Source organism: Heteronotia binoei, chromosome 16 (genome assembly GCF_032191835.1).
Source record: "Heteronotia binoei isolate CCM8104 ecotype False Entrance Well chromosome 16, APGP_CSIRO_Hbin_v1, whole genome shotgun sequence".
Taxonomy (NCBI): domain Eukaryota; kingdom Metazoa; phylum Chordata; class Lepidosauria; order Squamata; family Gekkonidae; genus Heteronotia; species Heteronotia binoei.
In genome coordinates, this window is record NC_083238.1 from 60,587,578 (window position 1) to 60,607,330 (window position 19,753).

Sequence of the window (19,753 nt, forward strand, 5' to 3'; positions counted from 1 at the left end):
GAAACCTCACAGGAAGGCCTCGGCCACTGTATTCTGTTGTTGGCTGTCCAGAGGAACCTTTTGGCCACTGTGTGGGGCAGGAGACAGAGCTAGATGGACCTCGGGGTGCCAGGTCCTACCTGGCTTTTGGCAGGGGAGTCTAGGATTTGGGTAAAAACTCTATGGTGCCATATTGTTTTTACCCAAATGCTAGAGCATCCCCTGTGTGACGTGCCCATCATGATGACATCAACTTCTACATGATTAGGAGAAGTGCTACTCATCGCTATTTTTTCTGGTAAACTTCACAGCAGACATCCTGTTTCTGCTCTTCAGCTTCTTTCAGGGTGGGTGGTGGGGCCCCTACATGAGATCTGATGAGATATTTTCCATATTCCCATGAGGCCTTGGGAGAATTCCCATGAGGCTCATCTTGCCCAAGAAGATGGATGATTACTCTGCCCACCCTTCTGTCAGGAAGTCCACGGCTGTATTTGTGGAATGTCACTTGCTTCTCCGTTTATGCTCTTGGAAGTACATCTTTTGTATCAGGGGTTCCCCCTTGGCAAAATACGCCTTCTTTCTCCCATTAAAGCTGGTTTCACTCCCCAATCATCTTGCTTAGGCTTGTATCCTTCAAAGCTACAAAGAAGGGTGGCCAAAGGATAGCTCGGGAGCCACATGTGGCTTTTTACACATATTTTGTGACTCTTGAAGCCTCCACTGTCCCGTTGGCTGACTTGGGAAAAGCATATTTCTCTTTAAATCACTTCTCCAAGCCAAACCAGCATTTAAAGTTAAATTTGGGTTTTTTTCCACGTCTCCCTCCTTCATCTATTTTCCTTCCTTCCTTCCTTCCTTCCTTCCTTCCTTCCTTCCTTCCTTCCTTCCTTCCTTCCTTCCTTCCTTCCTTCCTTCCTTCCCTCCCTTCCCTCCCTCCCTCCTTCCTTCCTCCCTCCCTTCCCTCCTTTCTTTCCTCCTCCTTCCTTCCCTCCTTCCTTTCTTCCTTCCCTCCTTCCCTCCCTCCTTCCTTCCCTCCTTTCTTCCTTTTCTTTCTTCCTTCCCTCTTTTCTTTCCTCCTCCTTCCTTCCCTCCTTCCTTCCTTTCCTCCTTCCTTCCCTCTTCCTTCCCTCCCTCCCTCCTTTCTTTCCTCCTCCTTCCTTTCCTCCCTCTCTCCTTCCTTCCTTCCTTCCTTCCTTCTTCCTTCCTTCCTTCCTTCCTTCCTTCCTTCCTTCCTTCCTTCCCTCCTTCCTTTCCTCCTCCTTCCTTTCCCCCTCCCTCCTTCCCTCCTCCCTCCTTCCTTTCCTCCTTCCTTCCTTCTTTCCTTCCTTCCTTCCTTCCTTCCTTCCTTCCTTCCTTCCTTCCTTCCTTCCTTCCTTCCTTCCTTCCGGCTCTCAGATGTTTATTCGATGTGACTCTTACATTAAGCATGTTTGGCCACCCCTGCTATAAAGAAAAAAGCTGTCCCCATTTTTTAATTACAAACTGTAAGAGTTAATATTTTACTTGCACCAGGTTTTTTAAAATATATTTCTGCAGCATCCTTCCATGAAAGTTGCCTAGACTTCATTATATAAAAATAATAATTGTTTAGAAAATCTTCCTCCACTTCTAACCTCAAGTAGCGAAGACAGAGAGTATGAAATTGTCTTGTTGAGCCAGTTTGGTGTAGTGGTGAAGTGTGCGGACTCTTATTTGGGAGAACTGGGTTTGATTCCCCACTTCTCCACTTGCACCTGCTGGAATGGCCTTGGGTTAGCCATAGCTCTCGCAGAGTTGTCCTTGAAAGGGCAGCTGCTGTCAGGCTCTCTCAGCCCCACCCACCTCACAGGGTGTCTGTTGTGGGGGAAGAAGGTAAAGGAGATTGTGAGCCACTCTGAGATTTGGAGTGGAGGGTGGGATATAAATCCAATATCCTCCTCCTCCTCCTTCTTCTTCTTCCAGCTACCTGCACAGAAAGATTTCTGCTGTATTGGGGAGTATTGTCCTTTCTTTGCAAGAAACAGCAGACTTCTTAGCACCCACCCTAGGGGAAGACGACTGTACAAAAGGTGTCCTTTCACTGAAAGATATTTATAACTGAGAACACATTTTTAGAAAGGGAAACCCTGCCGCAGGGTTAGCAACAAACATTCAAAGGGGTTGCTCTAGATCAGGGAAATGGCTCTCCTGCCAGTGGGCCACTCCATGGAACAGTCCTGGGTGACTATGAACAGCGGCTTGGATCACTTCTAGTGTAGCCTTCGATGAGGCCCCTCACCACAAGATGGCAGTAAAGGAATACAGATACAAAAATCCAAAACGACGTGGGAATTTCAAAAAATTTATTTTACCCAAGAACACATGAAGCTGCCGTAGAATGAATCAGACCCCTTTGGTTCCTCGAATTTGGTATGGTCTACTCAACTGGCAGCCGCTCTCCAGGGTCTGCTTCAGCCCAAGGCAGCTTCACGCGATGTCCTTCCTCACTTGCAGCCACCATCTCATGCGCCTTTCATCCACACAGCTGCCGTCAGGGACTTGCCAGAGGTCATACAGATGCTTTTGCCTGTGCTGGTGCCGACTTCAACAGTGTCTGAATAAAACTTGGTTGGTCTTAAAGGTGAACTTGACTCCTACTTTGTTCTACTGCTTCAGCCCAACACGGCTGCCTGCTTGGATCTACCTCACAGAGTCTTGTGTCCGTGTGAGGAGAGATAATTCAGGAGGGCAGAATGAAATTGTACACTGCGTTGTGTCCTCGGTCAGGAGAAAAGAGGAGTACTATTGTATGTGCGTATATATAAATATATAAAGCCTATATCTAAAAACTATGAACCCACTATATCTAACCCTGGATCGCTGTGAAGCAAAAACTGAGGAAATCCCATGTCCTGTTGAGGAAATACAGACTGCAAATCAAACCTAGTAATAATACAAAGAGTTTAAATTTTGTCTCCATAGGGTCCGTCTGATCTGTGTTTTGAAGGAGGAGGAGGAGAGATTGGATTTATACCCTGCCCTTCACTCAGAGTCACAGAGCAGCTTACAATCGCCTTTCCCTTCCTCTCCCCACAACAGACAGCCTGTGAGGCAGGTGGGCCTGAGAGAGCTCTGAGAGAACTGCTCTGGAGAGAACAGCTCTGAGAGAAATGTAACTGGCCCAAGGTCGCCCAGTTGCCTTCATGGGGACAAGGAGTGGGGAATCAAACCCAAATCTCCGGATTAGAATCCGCCAGTATTAACCACTACACCAGGGATGGCCAATGGTAGCTCTCCAGATCTTTTTTGCCTACAACTCCCATCAGCCCCAGCCGTTGGCCATGCTGGCTGGGGCTGATGGGAGTTGTAGGCAAAAAAATCATCTGGAGAGCTACCGTTGGCCACCCCTGCACTACACCAAACTGACTCTCCAGCAGAAGTGGACAAGCATCCTTTGCACTGTAATTCACTTAAAATGATTTGAAAGGCAGGCATCTTTTGAAGCGGGGAGCGATTTTGGCTTCCTAGGTAGTTTTTAAATTTCTCTGGGGATGTTTTAACTGCATCCAGTTTCGTGTAGTGGTGAAGTATGTGGACTCTTATCTGGGAGAACCGGGTTTGATTCCCCACTCCTCCACTTGCACCTGCTGGAATGGCCTTGGGTCAGCCAGAGCTCTCTTATCTGGGAGGACCGGGTTTGATTCCCCACTCCTCCACTTGCACCTGCTGGCATGGCCTTGGGTCAGCATAGCTCTGGCAGAGGTTGTCCTTGAAAGGGCAGCTGCTGTGAGAGCCCTCTCAGCCCCACCCACCTCACAGGGTGTCTGTTGTGGGGGAGGAAGGTAAAGGAGATTGTGACTGTTCTGCGACTCTGAGATGCAGAGTAGAGGGCGGGATATAAATCCAATATCATCTTCTACTACTACTTTCGTAAGCCAGTGTGAACCACAAGGAAAAGGTGGGTAGAAATGTTCTACTAAATCTATTCAGCGTATATCATGTTGAGGACCCATAAGGAAATAGTCTCTTGGTTGTCCTCAACTGAACATGACGGAACTTACTTTGTAATTATGGAAAGTTGTGTCTACATTTTCAGCTGACGCTGCCGAAGAGAAGCGGGCCCAGGGAGGTCCACGCTGAAGCTCAAAATAGGAGCCTGGGTTTCTTCGGGTGGAGGAAGACATGGAAACCGGACCCCGATCTCGTCTCCAGCTGGCCGGCCTGTCAGGATTATCCTTGCTGCTCCAATCCGGCGTCGCCTTTTGCAGCTGCTGGGGCTTGAATTATTGCCGTTGCACACATAGAAACTTAATAAGGTTAAGCCAGACGGTAATAGAACAAGCTGACGGTAGGCGAGGGGATTGAAACGGTTTTATGCGTCTCCGGGGGAAGGGGGAAAGGGGTCCCCTCGAGACCAAAGGCATGCCAACAACGATGTACCTCGCTTGCTCTTTAATTGCTTCGCCATCAGCCCTCAAAGAGTGAGATTAAAGCAGGCATGCTTACTATGTGCTGTGAGATCACGGGGCCACATTTTGTTGCCCCCGGGATGGAAACGAATGGCAAGTTTTGATTTTTGTTCTAGGTCGTCGTGGCGGCCCCCTACCTGCTGGTCATAACAGTGTTGAAACTGTTGGCTGGCTTGGAGAAAGCGTTTGTCCCTTTAAATCACTAAGCCAAGCCAAGTCAGCCAGCGATTTGGAGAATGCATTCAAAGTTAAAGTTGCTTTCCCCCCCAACTCTCCCTTTCTTCCCCTCCTTCATCTTCCTTCCCTTCCTTTCCCTCAGACATCTGACGTTCATGTCTTGTGGCTCTCAAACATCAGACATTTATTCTGTGTGGCTCTTACATTAAGCACATTTGACCACCACCCCTGCAGGAGTCTATGGAGAAACCTTGTGTTGGGTTTCAGATTTTGCTTAATGTTCATGTGAGTGACAAACTTCCTACCTCAAGGGATGACACAAAAATGTATGGAATTGGTTTTATTGTATAGTCTGTTTCTTTAAATATTCGATGTGGTTTTTAACTGTTGTTAGCCCTGAGCCCATTAGGGGAGGGTGGGGTATAAATTTGATAAAATAAAACAAATAAAAGACTTGGGTATGCAGAAGATTCAGCCTGACGCAAACTCCAAACTGGGAATTTTGGAATGGAATTCCAATTTAGGTGAGTGGAATTGTTTGATAAATTCCTTTCATTTCAACGTTGAGAATCAGGACTTTTTTAGTAGAAAAAGCCAAGCCAGAACTCATTTGCATATTAGGCCACACCTCCTGGTGGCACCATTTCCCCACGCAGGGCTTTTTGGTAGAGAAAGCCTGGCAGGAACTCATTTGCATATTAGGTCGCATCTCCTGGCGGCAGCATTTTTCACACAGGGCTTTTTGATGGAAAAAGCCCAGCAGGAACTCATTTGCATGTTAGACCACACCTCCTGGCACCAAGCCAGCCGGAACTGCATTCCTGCTAAAAAAAAAAAACCTGTTGAGAATAACCTTTGAACACATGACCCTACTAATTTTGTTTTTCTTGCCATTTCCTTTGGAGGGAAGACGCATTTTGTGGCAGGTAATTAGCCTGGATTGGTTTCCTTCCCTTCTCATCTGTCGTGCTACGTCTGTGGAAAGCAGAATTTTTTAACTTGTTCATCGGTTGCCTATAATGACTAGTGAGGAAGTTATAAGATAGAGCAAAGGAATCCCTGTCATTTCCCTCTGAAAAGAATCCAGTAAAAATTCAATGTCTGCCATAGGAAAGTTTGCAGCCATGCCATTTTACCAGCCTCATTTTTTTTTAAAAAAAGATCCACTTTAATCTGGATTGAAGCAAACCAACCCCTAGAAGCTACCTCCTTTTCTCCACGAAACTTTATTTTATGGAATACAGCATGCAGAGAAAATAAATTAAGACTTCAATGATCAATTTAATTTGGATCACTGTCAATAAAGATTGTCCAGCCATTCACTGACCACAGGGATTTATTCTCTTTTCTCTCCCCCCCAAAGAAGATAACATTGGTTTCATGATGGACAGAGAATGAAAAAAAATATTATTGGACTTGACAGCTGTGGGCAGGGAGTCTTTCCTGGCTTGCCTCAGCAAGTGCTTTATCTGCGAAGTGTAAAAATGTTGAGATTCCGTAGGCATCTCTTGCGGATGGCTCTAGCGGGGGGGATGGTTTGGAGTCAGATAATACAGTCTCTCTTAGATTCCAGAGTGGTGGTTCTGGGTAGAGCAGAAGATTCGTAGATCCCCAAATGCCAAGTATCTGCTGATTCTCACTCTGTCGAAAAAGCAACAAATACATCTTGTGATTGATGATGGCAAGATTTTAAAACGTTACACGATTATGCATGGGATGGAGAAAATAGAGAAAGAAGCACTTTTCTCCCTTTCTCACAATATAAGAACTCGTGGGCATTCAATGAAATGAGCAGTCGAGTTAAAACGGATAAAAGGAAGTACTTCTTCACCCAAAGGGTGATTAATGTGTGGAATTCACTGCCACAGGAGGTGGTGGCGGCTACAAGCATAGCCAACTTCAAGAGGGGGTTAGATAAAAATATGGAGCAGAGGTCCATCAGTGGCTATTAGCCACAGTGTGTGTGTGTGTGTGTGTGTGTATAATTTTTTTGGCCACTGTGTGACACAGAGTGTTGGACTGGATGGGCCATTGGCCTGATCCAACATGGCTTCTCTTATGTTCTTATGTTGTTTAAATTGGTAATGAAAAAGGGCAGCCACAGACACTAGGGCTGCCAATTCCCCTGCAAGTGACATCATCACACCAGCAACGTTGCGGGCTGGCCGCTCTAGGCATTTCTGGGAAAACTCTATGGTTTTCCAAGATGCTCTAGCAATTTGGGAGAGAAAAACTCTATGGCACTTATTGTACTGTAGAGTTTTCCCTCCCAAATTGCTAGAGTGTCCAGGAAAACCATAGAGTTTTCCCAGAACACCTAGAGCAGCAGGTGCACGATGTCATTGGTGCGATGAGATAATTTGCGGGTGATGTCATCATGCCGGCGATGTGAGGGGAGGTTCCCCTGCCGACCCAATGTGGGCCAGGAGGTTGGGAACCTCCAGGGTGGGAGAACCACGCCTGGCCCCGGGACTTGGCAACCCTAACAAACACCCATCTCAATTAAACTGTGAAATCACTGCCAGAAGATGTAGCGACAGCCACAGGAAAAAACAGCTTTCAAAGGGGATTACAGAGACTCATGTAGGATAGCTCTATCAATGGCTACTAGCCAGGATGAATAAAGGGAACCTCCACATTCAGAGGCATTAAGCCTCTGAATCCCAGAGCCAGGAGGCAACATCAGGGGAAGGCCTCTCTGGCCTGTTGTTGGCCCTCCAGAAGAACTGGCTGGCCACTGTGTGAGGCAGGATGCTGGACTAGATGGACCACTGGTCTGCCCTAGCAGGGTTCTTTTAATGTTCTTAGGATGGCCATGGCCTCTATACCCTGCTGTTGGCCCTCCAGAGGAACTGGTTGGCCACTGAATGAGACAGGATGCTGAACTAGATGGACCCTTACTGGTCTGATCCAGCAGGGCTGTTATGATGTTCTTCTCAGGGGAAGGCCTCGGCCTCTCTGCTCTGTTGTTGGCCCTCCAGAGGAACTGGTTGGCCCCTGTGTGAGGCAGGATGCTGGACTAGATGGACCCCTGGTCTGACCTAGCAGGGCTCTTTTAATGTTCTTAGGATGGCCATGGCCTCTATACCCTGTTGTTGGCCTTCCAGAGGAACTGGTTGGCCAATGTGTGAGACAAGATGCTGGGCTAGATGGACCTAGTCTGACCTAGCAAGGCTCTTTTTATGTTCTTGTGGTGATGCCAGACAAATGAATCCAATTGGTGGACTCTGTTTGCATTTGCAAGCTGGAGAAATATCATTCAGTTTAGGCTTCTGAGGTTAACAAATAACAACTCAGATTTTGATTTGCTCTAGGAATGCACTCCCCTTGACCACATGTTTTGATGGTGGATTATTTGGCCATCAGAGTGAAATGATATATTGTTTCTGGATGTCTAACAACCACAGGAGGGGAGGTGGCCTGGTATAGCCCAGTCTTGTTAGATCTCAGGAGCTAAGCAGGGTCAGAACTTGGAAGGGAGACCACCAGGGAAGGCTCTTTCTTGGTGGTCTCCCATCTAAGCACTGACCCTGCTTAGCTGCTGAGATCTGAGAAGCAGAGGTGGTTGGCCATTGCTTTCCTCTACAGAGCCTTCCTTGGTGGACTCCCATCTAAGCACTGACCCCGCTTAGCTTCTGAGATCTGAGAAGCAGAGGTGGTTGGCCATTGCTTTCCTCTGCAGAGCCTTCCTTGGTGGTCTCCCATCCAAGCACTGACCCCGCTTAGCTTCTGAGATCTGAAAAGCAGAGGTGGTTGGCCATTGCTTTCCTCTGCAGAGCCTTCCTTGGTGGTCTCCCATCCAAGCACTGACCCCGCTTAGCTTCTGAGATCTGAGAAGCAGAGGTGGTTGGCCATTGCTTTCCTCTACAGAGCCTTCCTTGGTGGACTCCCATCTAAACACTGACCCCGCTTAGCTTCTGAGATCTGAGAATCAGAGGTGGTTGGCCAGTGCCTTCCTCTGCAGAGCCTTCCTTGGTGGACTCCCATCCAAGCATTCACCCTGCTTAGCTTCTGAGATCTGAGGAGCGGAGGTGGTTCACCATTGCCTTCCTCTGCAGAGTGTTCCTTGGTGGTCTTCATTCTGAGTACTGGCCCTGCTTATCTGGTTTCCAAGATCTGACGAGATCAGTTATACTATGCCACCTTCCCCCCTGTTGTCTTGCTATGTGCTTGTATCATGCCCTTCTTTCAGAGTTCTCTTGGGAGTTTTGGCAAAACCGACTGGGTTCTTCATGGCCATGCATGAAACTTCAAGGGGGCCTCCATAACAACCATACACACATTTCCTGTTTCACCTTGTTCACAGTCTGTCACTAAGAGCCAAAGAAATGCCCCCCAAAGGAACTTACCGAACTGTGTGTCTTGAGAATTCCATTTAGACAGACATGATGTGCCTCACAAATGCTACAGAGTAAGAAATGATCAATACAGTGTTATTAAAAAAGATTCCAGGTGCGTGATGATGATTCTTTAATAACAAAAGCGGCATTCACCTTTAAATTTTGCTCAATCCCACTGAAGAAATTTCAGAGGGCAACTGTTCTGGTCTTCAGTAGAACAGCTAGATTTGGGTCCAATAGGAACTTAGAGACCAACAGGGGTGGGATTCTAGCAGAAGCTCCTTTGCATATTAGACTACACCCCCTGATGTAGCCAATCCTCCAAGAGCTTACAAGGCTCTTTTTTGTAAGCTCCGGGAGGATTGGCTACATCAAGGGGATGTGGCCTAAAATGCAAAGGAGCTTCTGCTAGAATTCCACTCCTGGAGAGCAATAAGATTTTGAGGAATAAAGTTTTGCAAGTCATTGCTCCTGTTGTCAGGTATCTGATGAAGAAAGCTGTGACTCCTGGGAGCTTCTACACTGGAAATTGTGTTGGTTTCTGTCCTCTCCCTCTCTTCACATGGCCTTCTGTGAGACACATGCCTCTACAGGTCGCTTCTGTAGATACAATGCCCTCCTTCTCTCACACACACGATGCTGGACAAGCTGGCTATTTGTGATAGGGGAAGTACTCTTTAGAATAGGTTTCTTTGGATGATAACAGACACACACACACACACAAAAGCCGGAACCGGCTTGGGGTGGCTTGGTGGTTTCACACCGCTGAGCCGCCTCACATCTGCCCTGTCACTTCCAGATGCTGACGGGGAGACTGGCTGTTTGCTCAGAAATTTGCTACCACCTTGGAAGTGGTAGCTCTTTGAAGAAGAAGACCACATATTTATACCCCACCCTTCTCTCTGAAATAGAGTCTCAGAGTGGCTCACAATCTCCTTGATCTCCCTCCCCCACAACAGACACCCTGTGAGGTGGGTGGGGCTGAGAGAGCTCTTACAGCAGCTGCTCTTTCAAGGACAACTCCTGTGAGAGCTGTGGCTGACCCAAGGCCATTCCAGCAGCTGCAAGTGGAGGAGTGGGGAATCAAACCCGGTTCTCCCAGATAAGGGTCCGTGCACTTAACTACTACACCAAACTGGCTCTTTCAAGGACAACTCCTGCGAGAGCTATGGCTGACCCAAGGCCATTCCAGCAGCTGCAAGTGGAGGAGTGGGGAATCAAACCTGGTTCACCCAGATAAGAGTCCATGCACTTAACCACTACACCAAATTGATTCTTTCAAGGACAACTCCGAGAGCTATGACTGACCCAAGGTCCTCCCAGCAGCAGCAAGTGGAGGAGTGGGGAATCAAACCCGGTTCTCCCAGATAAGAGTCCACACACTTCACCACTACACCAAACTGGCTCTGCAGACTGTGGAGGCTGGAAGACGGGATGAATGTGGGATGTTTATGTGTGGAAGGATTTTTTGGGTCGATTTCAGAGCCGTCTCTGAGTTGGCCCAAAGTGCCGGTCTGTAATCACCCTTTCTCTCCTTTTGACTGCAACCTCAGTGTGAACTGGATCTTCTTGAATAAACGTAAGTTTACTCTTTTTTGCAATACGCTTCTTGGGAGATTGATTTACTGCCCTCAGTATCACATTTCTATTCCTGGGCAAATGCTGCCATATTAACCAAATATCCTATTTGAGATCACCAGGGGTGGAATTCTAGCAGGAACTCATTTGCATATTAGGCCACAACCCCCTGCTCTAGCCAATCCTCCAAGAGCTGACACAAAAGAGAATTGTAAGCTCTTGGGGGATTGGTTACATCAAGGGTGTGTGCTCTAATATGCAAAGGAGCTTCTGCTATAATTCCACTCCTGGAGAACACGGTATGTTAGTGAGGTACAGTGGCCCTTACCTTCATAATTGATGCAGCCGTTGGAGTCTTCCTGCCCCTTCATCAGTTCTTCTACATCTTCTTCCCTCATCTTCTCACCTAAATTGAAGGGAGACAAGTATTACCCTCTGCTCACTGTCTCTTGTAAGCTGCGGTAAAAGTCATTGGTCCCTTTCACTCTCAAACAATTTTGCAGTCAATATTCCCTCCCCCTATTGTGTTATGTAAACATCATGGAGCAGGTGAGTCAGGTACCAGGCACTGAATCATGCTCTTAATTCCAAAACAAATCATAGGTAAATCCAAAAGGTGGTCATGGAGTCTCTCTGTGAATGCTTCACATTAGCTCAGGAACACTATGGACATAAGTAAGCCTTTAGGAGCAAACTGTTCTCTTGTTGGGGATGTAAGAAGTCAAGAAGAGACCTGCTGGATCAGACCAGTGGTCCATCTAGTCCAGCCTCCTGTCTCACACAGTGGCCAACTAGTTCCTTTGAAGGGCCAACATCAGGGCAGAGAGACTGAGGCTTTCGTAAGAACATCAGAAGAGCCCTGCTGGATCAGACCACTGAGGGTCCACCTAGTCCAGCATCCTGTCTCACACAGTGGCCAACCGGCTCCTCTGGAGGGCCAACAACAAGGCATAGAGGCTGAGGCCTTCCTAAGAACATCTGGAGAGCCTTGCTAGATCAGACCAGTGGGCCATCTAGTCCAGCATCCTTTCTTACACAATGGCCAACCAGTTCCTCTGAAGGGCCAACAACAGGGCATAGAGGCTGAGGCCTTCCTAAGAACATCTGGAGAGCCTTGCTAGATCAGACCAGTGGGCCATCTAGTCTAGCATCCTTTCTCACACAATGGCCAACCAGTTCCTCTGAAGGGCCAACAACAGGGCATAGAGGCTGAGGCCTTCCTAAGAACATCTGGAGAGCCTTGCTAGATCAGACCGGTGGGCCATCTAGTCCAGCATCCTTTCTCACACAATGGCCAACCAGTTCCTCTGAAGGGCCAACAACAGGGCATAGAGGCTGAGGCCTTCCTAAGAACATCTGGAGAGCCTTGCTAGATCAGACCAGTGGGCCATCTAGTCCAGCATCCTTTCTCACACAATGGCCAACCAGTTCCTCTGAAGGGCCAACAACAGGGCATAGAGGCTGAGGCTTTCCTAAGAACATCTGGAGAGCCTTGCTAGATCAGACCAGTGGGCCATCTAGTCCAGCATCCTTTCTCACACAATGGCCAACCAGTTCCTCTGAAGGGCCACCAACAGGGCATAGAGGCTGAGGCCTTCCCAAGAACATCTGGAGAGCCTTGCTAGATCAGACCGGTGGGCCATCTAGTCCAGCATCCTTTCTCACACAATGGCCAACCAGTTCCTCTGAAGGGCCAACAACAGGGCATAGAGGCTGAGGCCTTCCTAAGAACATCTGGAGAGCCTTGCTAGATCAGACCAGTGGGTCATCTAGTCCAGCATCCTTTCTCACACAATGGCCAACCAGTTCCTCTGATGGGCCAACAACGGCATAGAGGCTGAGGCCTTCCTAAGAACATCTGGAGAGCCTTGCTAGATCAGACCAGTGGGCCATCTAGTCCAGCATCCTTTCTCACACAATGGCCAACCAGTTCCTCTGAAGGGCCAACAACAGGGCATAGAGGCTGAGGCCTTCCTAAGAACATCTGGAGAGCCTTGCTAGATCAGACCAGTGGGCCATCTAGTCTAGCATCCTTTCTCACACAATGGCCAACCAGTTCCTCTGGAAGGCCAACAATAGGGCAGAGAGGCTGAGGCATTCCCCTGAAAAGAACATCAGAAGAGCCCTGCTGGATCAGACCAGGGAGGGTCCATCTTGTCCAGCCTCCTGTCTCACACAGCCAACCAGTTCCTTTGGTGGGCCAACAACAGGGCAGAGAGGTCAAGGCCTTCCCCTGATGCTGCTTCCAGGCTCTGGGATTCAGAGGATTAGTGCCTCTGAACATGGAGGTCCATTTTAGACACCAGCCACTGATAAAGTCCAGCCAATTCCCTTTTGAAGCTGTCTGTGGCTGTGGCCATCACTACATGCTCTGGCAGCAAATTCCACATGTAACCTGAACAAATAACCTCTTCTCTCTTCTTATCCCCTGTAAAGCCAAAAGACCTCTTTCTGAGGTCCGGGTCTCCCTTTGATTCCCTGATATGACTTACCCAGGGCAGCCAGCACGTGACGGAGCTCAGCGCCCATCACGGTCCCGTTGCCCTCCTTGTCAAAGACACGCAGACCCTCAACGAAGTCTTCAAAGCCTCCCTGGTCCTTGTTGTTGGCAGCTGCCTGCAACATGGGCAGGAACTCGTCGAACCCAATTTTCTTGGCGTTCATCTCTGTAACGACATTATAAGGCTCTTTACTGGGATGCACTCGCAACGTTTCACAGAATTAAAGTTTCTGTGCTGCAGTTTTGACTAGACTGCTGTAACGGACCGTTAAGGGTTAACACCTCACACAGCGAGAACCTTTGAGTGATATGGGATTCTATGGAGAGTGTTAGTTAAGGAATGACAGTTGAAGAAGAGACAATTAATTACTGACAGTGGACTGGGAGGGAGGTCAATGGAGTGAGAAGATCAGAGGGGATCCCATTCAAGCCGAAAAGGAACAGAGCTTCTAGTGAAGAGAAATAATCCCTGCTCAGTGAAAAGGGAGATTGCTCTTAAAAGAGGAGTGATCCCTGTTTCGTGGATATAGGATCTGGGGAACTTGGTTGTATGTTCCTGCCTTCTTGACTTCAAGAGTCAGTGAAACTCAGAAACCTATGCTCAAGTGTTTAGGCAGAAACTGTAAATAAGCCTCTCTCCTCAAAGTATTAAAATAGCTTTTTGAATCGCAGGAACACTTACTTGTTGGCAATAAATTTTTTGGAGTTATTGTGATAACAAAAATTATTTCAGTCTTATTATTGGTTTATATCCAACCCTGATTCCACCTGTCCTTTTCTTCTCTAAGTTAAATTAAACATTATGTTTATTTTGAACTTTCAAAAAGCTCTTGTGTGCATGGATAACTGAAATCCACAGGACACTTCATTGGGAATAATGGAGGGTGGGGGCACCTTCTTTTGGGACTCATAGAATTGGAGCCCATGGTCCAATCTTTTTAAACTTGGGGGGCAGGGGTTGAGGAGAGGCACCAGATGCTATGCTAAAAGTTTGGTGCCTCTACTTCAAAAAAATAGCCCCCTAGATAGGGTTGCCAAGTCCAATTCAGGAAATATCTGGGGACTTTGGGGGTGGAGCCAGAAAACTTTAGGGGTGGAGCGAGGAGACATTGGGGGTGGATAATCCTGAAGTGGGCAGAAGGCCTCCAAATCAGGGAATCCCCTGCACCCACTGGAGATCGGCAACCTTAATCCCTGAAGATAGATCTCCACTAGATTTTAAGGCCCACACAAAGATTTGGAAGAAACGCTCGGTGGATGTAAGGGAGGCAAGCAACGAGAGCCATCTCACCCTCATTGCTGGGGTTGCCTAGGATCTTCTTGACTTCAGCATTGGTGGGGTTCTGTCCCAGGGCACGGATGACATCTCCGACCTGGCTGAGGGAGATCTTGCTCTCACCAGTCCTGTCAAAGAGGAGGAAGGCCTCCTTGAAGTCTGCAAGACGGAAACGCTAAGGTTACCAAAGTCAAACAACTGAACCATAAACTAATCAATATCCATGATGGTGGATGGTGGGTCCAGATGCTTTACAGTCAAGAGACCCACAGTCTCAGACATGCATCCCTTCCCTTCTCCTATCCCAAACAACCATCAACATCTCCGGGTGATGGAAAGGGTCATCCCACTGCAGCTGATATCTGGTGATCCCAGAGGGCTTACCAGGACAAGAGAGTGGTGTTTTGCCATTGCCTCCCTCTGCACAGCTCTGCTCATGACCTGAGTTCGATCCCCAGCGTAGCTGGGTTTTCAGGTAGCTGGCTCGAGGTTGACTCAGCCTTCCATCCTTCCGAGGTTGGTCAAATGAGTCCCCAGCTTGCTGGGAGGAAAGGGTAGATGACTGGGGAAGGCAATGGCAAACCACCCCGTAAAAAGTCTGCTGTGAAAACGTTGTGAAAGCAACGTCACCCCAGAGTTGGAAACGACTGGTGCTTGCACAGGGGACCTTTCCTTTCCCTCTGCACAGCAACCCTGGACTTCCTCGGCAGTTCCTCACCCAAGTACTAACTATTTAATACTAAATAGTAGTAAGCAATATAAGCCAAAAAAACCCCTCTGCGATGCTCACTTTCCCTTGGAGTCCTAAAACTGTCATTATTTTGATTAATGGTTAATCAATTATTGCCCCAAGAATAGACTAAATGGTTCAATATGTATTTGGACATAATATGGACTAGTCTGCAATTGTTTATACGGCTTCTCCCCCCCCCCCCACGGGAACCCACACTGCTCTTCCCCAAACCATTAAGTTTTGCTGCATGTGTAAATATCAGGGCTGCGAAAATATCAGGGCCCTGCGGGACTTGTAAAATAGGTCCTGTAAAATAGAATTGTTTAAATTAACTTTTAATAACTAACAGGGAAGCGACCACTGAACCACAACATGGATATCTAAACCAATCCCAGTATAAATATAGAACGCCAAACATCATTTGACAACATTACTTTATGCAGCGCTAAATACGAACTAATAATACGGACGCCATCTTGGATTTTAGGAGTGACATTGTAAATGTATGTGTACAATGATTTTTTATGATTTTACTGTATTCTGTTTTAACATTATGTATTTTTAACTGTCGTCAGCTGCCCAGAGCCCGATAGGGGAGGGCAGGATATAAATATAATAAAATATAAATAAATAAAACCTTCCTTCTTAGGACAGACAGGGGATTCTGTAACCCCCCTCAAGTGTTGAAGCGATGAGGCTCCATTCATTTTCCTCAGGAGCACATGTAGCGGTGCTATTTTGGTGCCCTCTCTGACTCTCCTTATTCTGCTTTGGGAGGCTTCTCCGCTCGCCTCAAAACTGCTGCGCTGGGCGTGTGGATGTCGGGCGGTAACCTGAGATTAATCCCCTCACAATCCGAAGTGTGGAGGGCTGTGGCTCCTCTCCTCTTACAGCTCATAAAAATTGTGGCCTTTGAGTGCTGGAAAGAGCTAGAGGTTCTCCCCTGTGGTGGCCAACAGCCCCCCTGCTCCTTCACACATCCCTGGAAAAGCGGACCTCCTCATTTCCTTGTCGCTTTTAAAAATGGTCTTTATTTCAAACAGGCTTCTCTCTGTCTATCATCTATGCATATCTGCCAATAGGGTTGCCAGCAGGGCTCTCCTCAGGCAACACACCCTCCCCAATTTGTCCAGCCCAGCCAGAAGGTTGATTGTGAGTGTCTGATCTGAGAGACTGAAGGGGGGAAAAAGCCCTTTTGTAGGTAAAACCTATTTCATCTCCCTGCTAGCTGACAGTTTATAGCTGGAAGTGTGAAAACTGGCAATTGTCAGGGAGGTAGTCAGCATATCCAAACTGTTGCTGGGCTGGAGTTCCTGGAGGTGTGAACTGATCATGTCATTGTCTCTGGCCAGGGAGGTTAGCATTTCTAAAGGGTTAGCCTTGGAAAAACATCGGCTGCTCAGTCAAAACAAAACAAGAGCAACTTCACACAGCCTTAGAACCACTTAGAAGGTTTCCTCAGAAGTAAGTGCCACTGTGGTAAACTGCCCCCTGCCAGCCCTCCCAAGAAAAAAATGTTCCTAACTATGGAGTTGGTTGCCAGTCTCCAGGTGGGACATGAACACCTCTCAGAATGACAACAGCTCCCCGGGTTCCAGAGACAACCAGTTCCTCTGAAGAACTGGCTGCTTTGGATGATAAACTCCATGGCATCACAGCATCATTACTGAGCTCCCTCTTCCCTCAAATCTGTAGAAGTGGTAGTAGTAGTTGTAGTAGTAGAAGAAGATGATGATATTGGATTTATATCTTGCCCTATAATCTCAGAGCAGTCACAATCTCCTTTATCTTCCTCCCCCAAAACAGACATCCTGTGAGGTAGGTGGGGCTGAGAGAACTCTGACAGAAGCTGCCCTTTCAAGGACAACCTCTGCCAGAGCCATGGCTGACCCAAGGCCATTCCAGCAGGTGCAAGTGGAGGAGTGGGGAATCAAACCTGGTTCTCCCAGATAAGAGTCCATGCACTTAACCACTGCACCAAACTGGCTTTTTCAAGGACAACTCCTGCGAGAGCTATGGCTGACCCAAGGTCATTCCAGCAGCTGCAAGTGGAGGAGTGGGGAATCCAACCCACTTCTCCCAGATAAGAGTCCATGCACTTAACCACTACACCAAACTGGCTCTTTCAAGGACAACTCCTGCGAGAGCTATGGCTGACCCAAGGCCATTCCAGCAGCTGCAAGTGGAGGAGTGGGGAATCAAACCCCGTTCTCCCAGATAAGAGTCCGCACACTTAACCATTGCACCAAACTGGTTCTTTCAAGGACAACTCCTGCGAGAGCTATGGCTGACCCAAGGTCATTCCAGCAGCTGCAAGTGGAGGAGTGGGGAATCCAACCCAGTTCTCCCAGATAAGAGTCCATGCACTTAACCACTACACCAAACTGGCTCTTTCAAGGACAACTCCTGCGAAAGCTATGGCTGACCCAAGGCCATGCTAGCAGGTGCAAGTGGAGGAGTGGGGAATCAAACCCGGTTCTCCCAGATAAGAGTCCGCACACTTAACCACTGCACCAAACTGGCTCTTTCAAGGACAACTCCTGCGAGAGCTATGGCTGATCCAAGGTCATTCCGGCAGCTGCAAGTGGAGGAGTGGGGAATCCAACCCGGTTCTCCCAGATAAGAGTCCACGAACTTAACCACTACACCAGACTGGATTTCCCAACTCAGAGTTGGTATCCCTCTGCTTGTATGTCTACATTTAGCTGGCCTGAAGGGAGATTTCTGCACATCTGACAAACTGAACTCTGACCATTTTTTGTGCAACTGCAATTTGTTGTTGTTGTTGTTATTGTTGTTATTATTATTATTATTACTACCACTACTACTACTGCTACTACTTTTACTGGACTAACATTATTCCCCTTCTCCCTATTACAATCATTCCCTTGATTACAAATATCCACTTTCAGAGGAGGGAAGTCTAAAAATTCCCAACTTGTAGCTACTGGCAACTCCTCTTTTGGGGTGAGGTGGCTTATTTCAGCTGGTGGGGAATGGGTTGCCATGGCTCCCCGAGTCATATCGGCTCAGCTGTTAATTCTTGTCTGCGCGTAGCTGCTTCAGCGAGTATATTATACTCGAGCGTGTTCTCCTGTCCCTCAGACTTCCTTTTGATCACTGTACCATTGACTCGGTTTCACAACAGGTGGAAGTGGCTGAAATAGTTTCCCCCCAAGGCTAGGAATGTGTCTTCTCTGCTCCGCACGAGCACACTACAACGGGTCTGAGTCCGGTGGCACCTTGAAGATCAACAAAGTTTAATTCTGGGTACAAGCTTTCACGTGCGGGCACGTGAAAGCTTATGCACAGAATTAAACTTCGTTGGTCTTACACCAGACTCAAACTTTGTTCTGTTGCTTCAGACCAACAACAAACAAATTATCCCCTCCTGAATTTACACTACAAATGATGTCATTCTTCTTTGGGGTCTCTATACAACTAACAGGGCTCTTTTTTTTTGCAGAAAAAGCCCAGCAGGAACTCATTTACATATTAGGCCACACCCCCTGACATCACCATTGTTCCACACAAAGTTTTTTCATATAAAAACCCCAGCAGGAACCTATTTGCATATTAGACCACACCCCCTCATATCACCATTGTTCCACACAGAATTTTTTCATAGAAAAAGCCCAGCAGGAACTCATCTGGAGACCCTGTGACAACAAGCCAGCTGGAACTCTGTTCCTGTGCATTTCTGCTAAAAAAAAAAAGCCCTGCAACTAAAGATGCTTTTGCATTAGCTAGAATTGTGTACATCCAAGAACTTGGGGGTGGGGGATGAAAAACTCTACCACAAATTGCCCCCTATAGCAGGGGTGGCCAACAGCAGCTCTCCAGATATTTTTTGCCTACAACTCCCATCAGCCCCAGCCACCATAGCCAATGGCTGGGGCTGATGGGAGTTGTAGGCAAAAAACATCTGGAGAGCTACCGCTGGCCACCCCTGCCCTACAGGATTCTTTCAGCCACAGATTTGCAAACCTTTTGAAGTGGGACCCATTTCTAAATTTCCTTTACTTTGGGCGGGGGGGGGGGGGGAGAGAAACCATTGACAAAACAACTCCCTAATACTTTTCACACAGAAATCTCAAATGATAAAAAGCAAGAAGACATAAAGGCTACCAGCATTTGCTTCTTAGAATCTTTTTTTTAAAAAGTTTTTTATATTCTGCCGTATCCCAAGCGGGCTCAGGGTGGATCACATACATATATCTTATTCTGTTCCTACCTCTGACCCAGCAGGGAGAAATCCACAGCCTGCTCGAGGGTCCTGACTCACAGTGCGGGAACTATTGCGGTGAGCAATCGGGAGTTTCAGTACCCACCACCTGTTCCCCTCCTTTTTTTGACACTCAGATGCTCACTATGTTTGGCCCTCTCTCACTCCTCATCAGCCCGGTTTATTTTAGTCATTTCTTTCCACTTTGGATTAATTTACAAGCCCTATTCCTCTGCAAAGCCCTGGGGAATTGCCCTTATCTGTCGGAGCCCTGCCTTGATTATAGATGCCCCTGTTGAACTGTTATTACCATCTGCACAGGGACAAGTAACTTTGCTATTAGATACATTCACAAAATCAGAACAGTGGTACCCCCCACCCTGGCCCGAATAGAGATATCGGATTCCTATCTCACTACACAGGCTAATATTCTGTCTCTAAGCATTTCTCCTCTGAACTAATCAAACAGATCACGATATGCATGGTACCTTGGCACCCTGAGTCCTTTACAACAC

The 19,753-nt window shown here is 47.5% G+C and overlaps 1 protein-coding gene across 2 annotated transcripts in view; it reads right to left on the reverse strand.

Annotated features, from left to right (window-relative positions):
- Window positions 1-5,803: 5,803 nt before the first annotated feature.
- MYL1 (myosin light chain 1) overlaps window positions 5,804-19,753 on the reverse strand; it is a 48,006-nt gene continuing 34,056 nt past the window's right edge. For both annotated transcript variants that reach the window (XM_060257406.1, XM_060257407.1), the window contains exons 3-7: window positions 14,296-14,439; window positions 12,997-13,170; window positions 10,833-10,910; window positions 8,932-8,990; window positions 5,804-6,221 (exon numbers count right to left, since the gene is read on the reverse strand). In XM_060257406.1, the coding sequence (XP_060113389.1) occupies window positions 8,962-8,990; window positions 10,833-10,910; window positions 12,997-13,170; window positions 14,296-14,439 (425 nt within the window). In that variant the 3' untranslated portion in view covers window positions 5,804-6,221; window positions 8,932-8,961. The remainder of the gene's footprint in view (window positions 6,222-8,931; window positions 8,991-10,832; window positions 10,911-12,996; window positions 13,171-14,295; window positions 14,440-19,753) is intronic.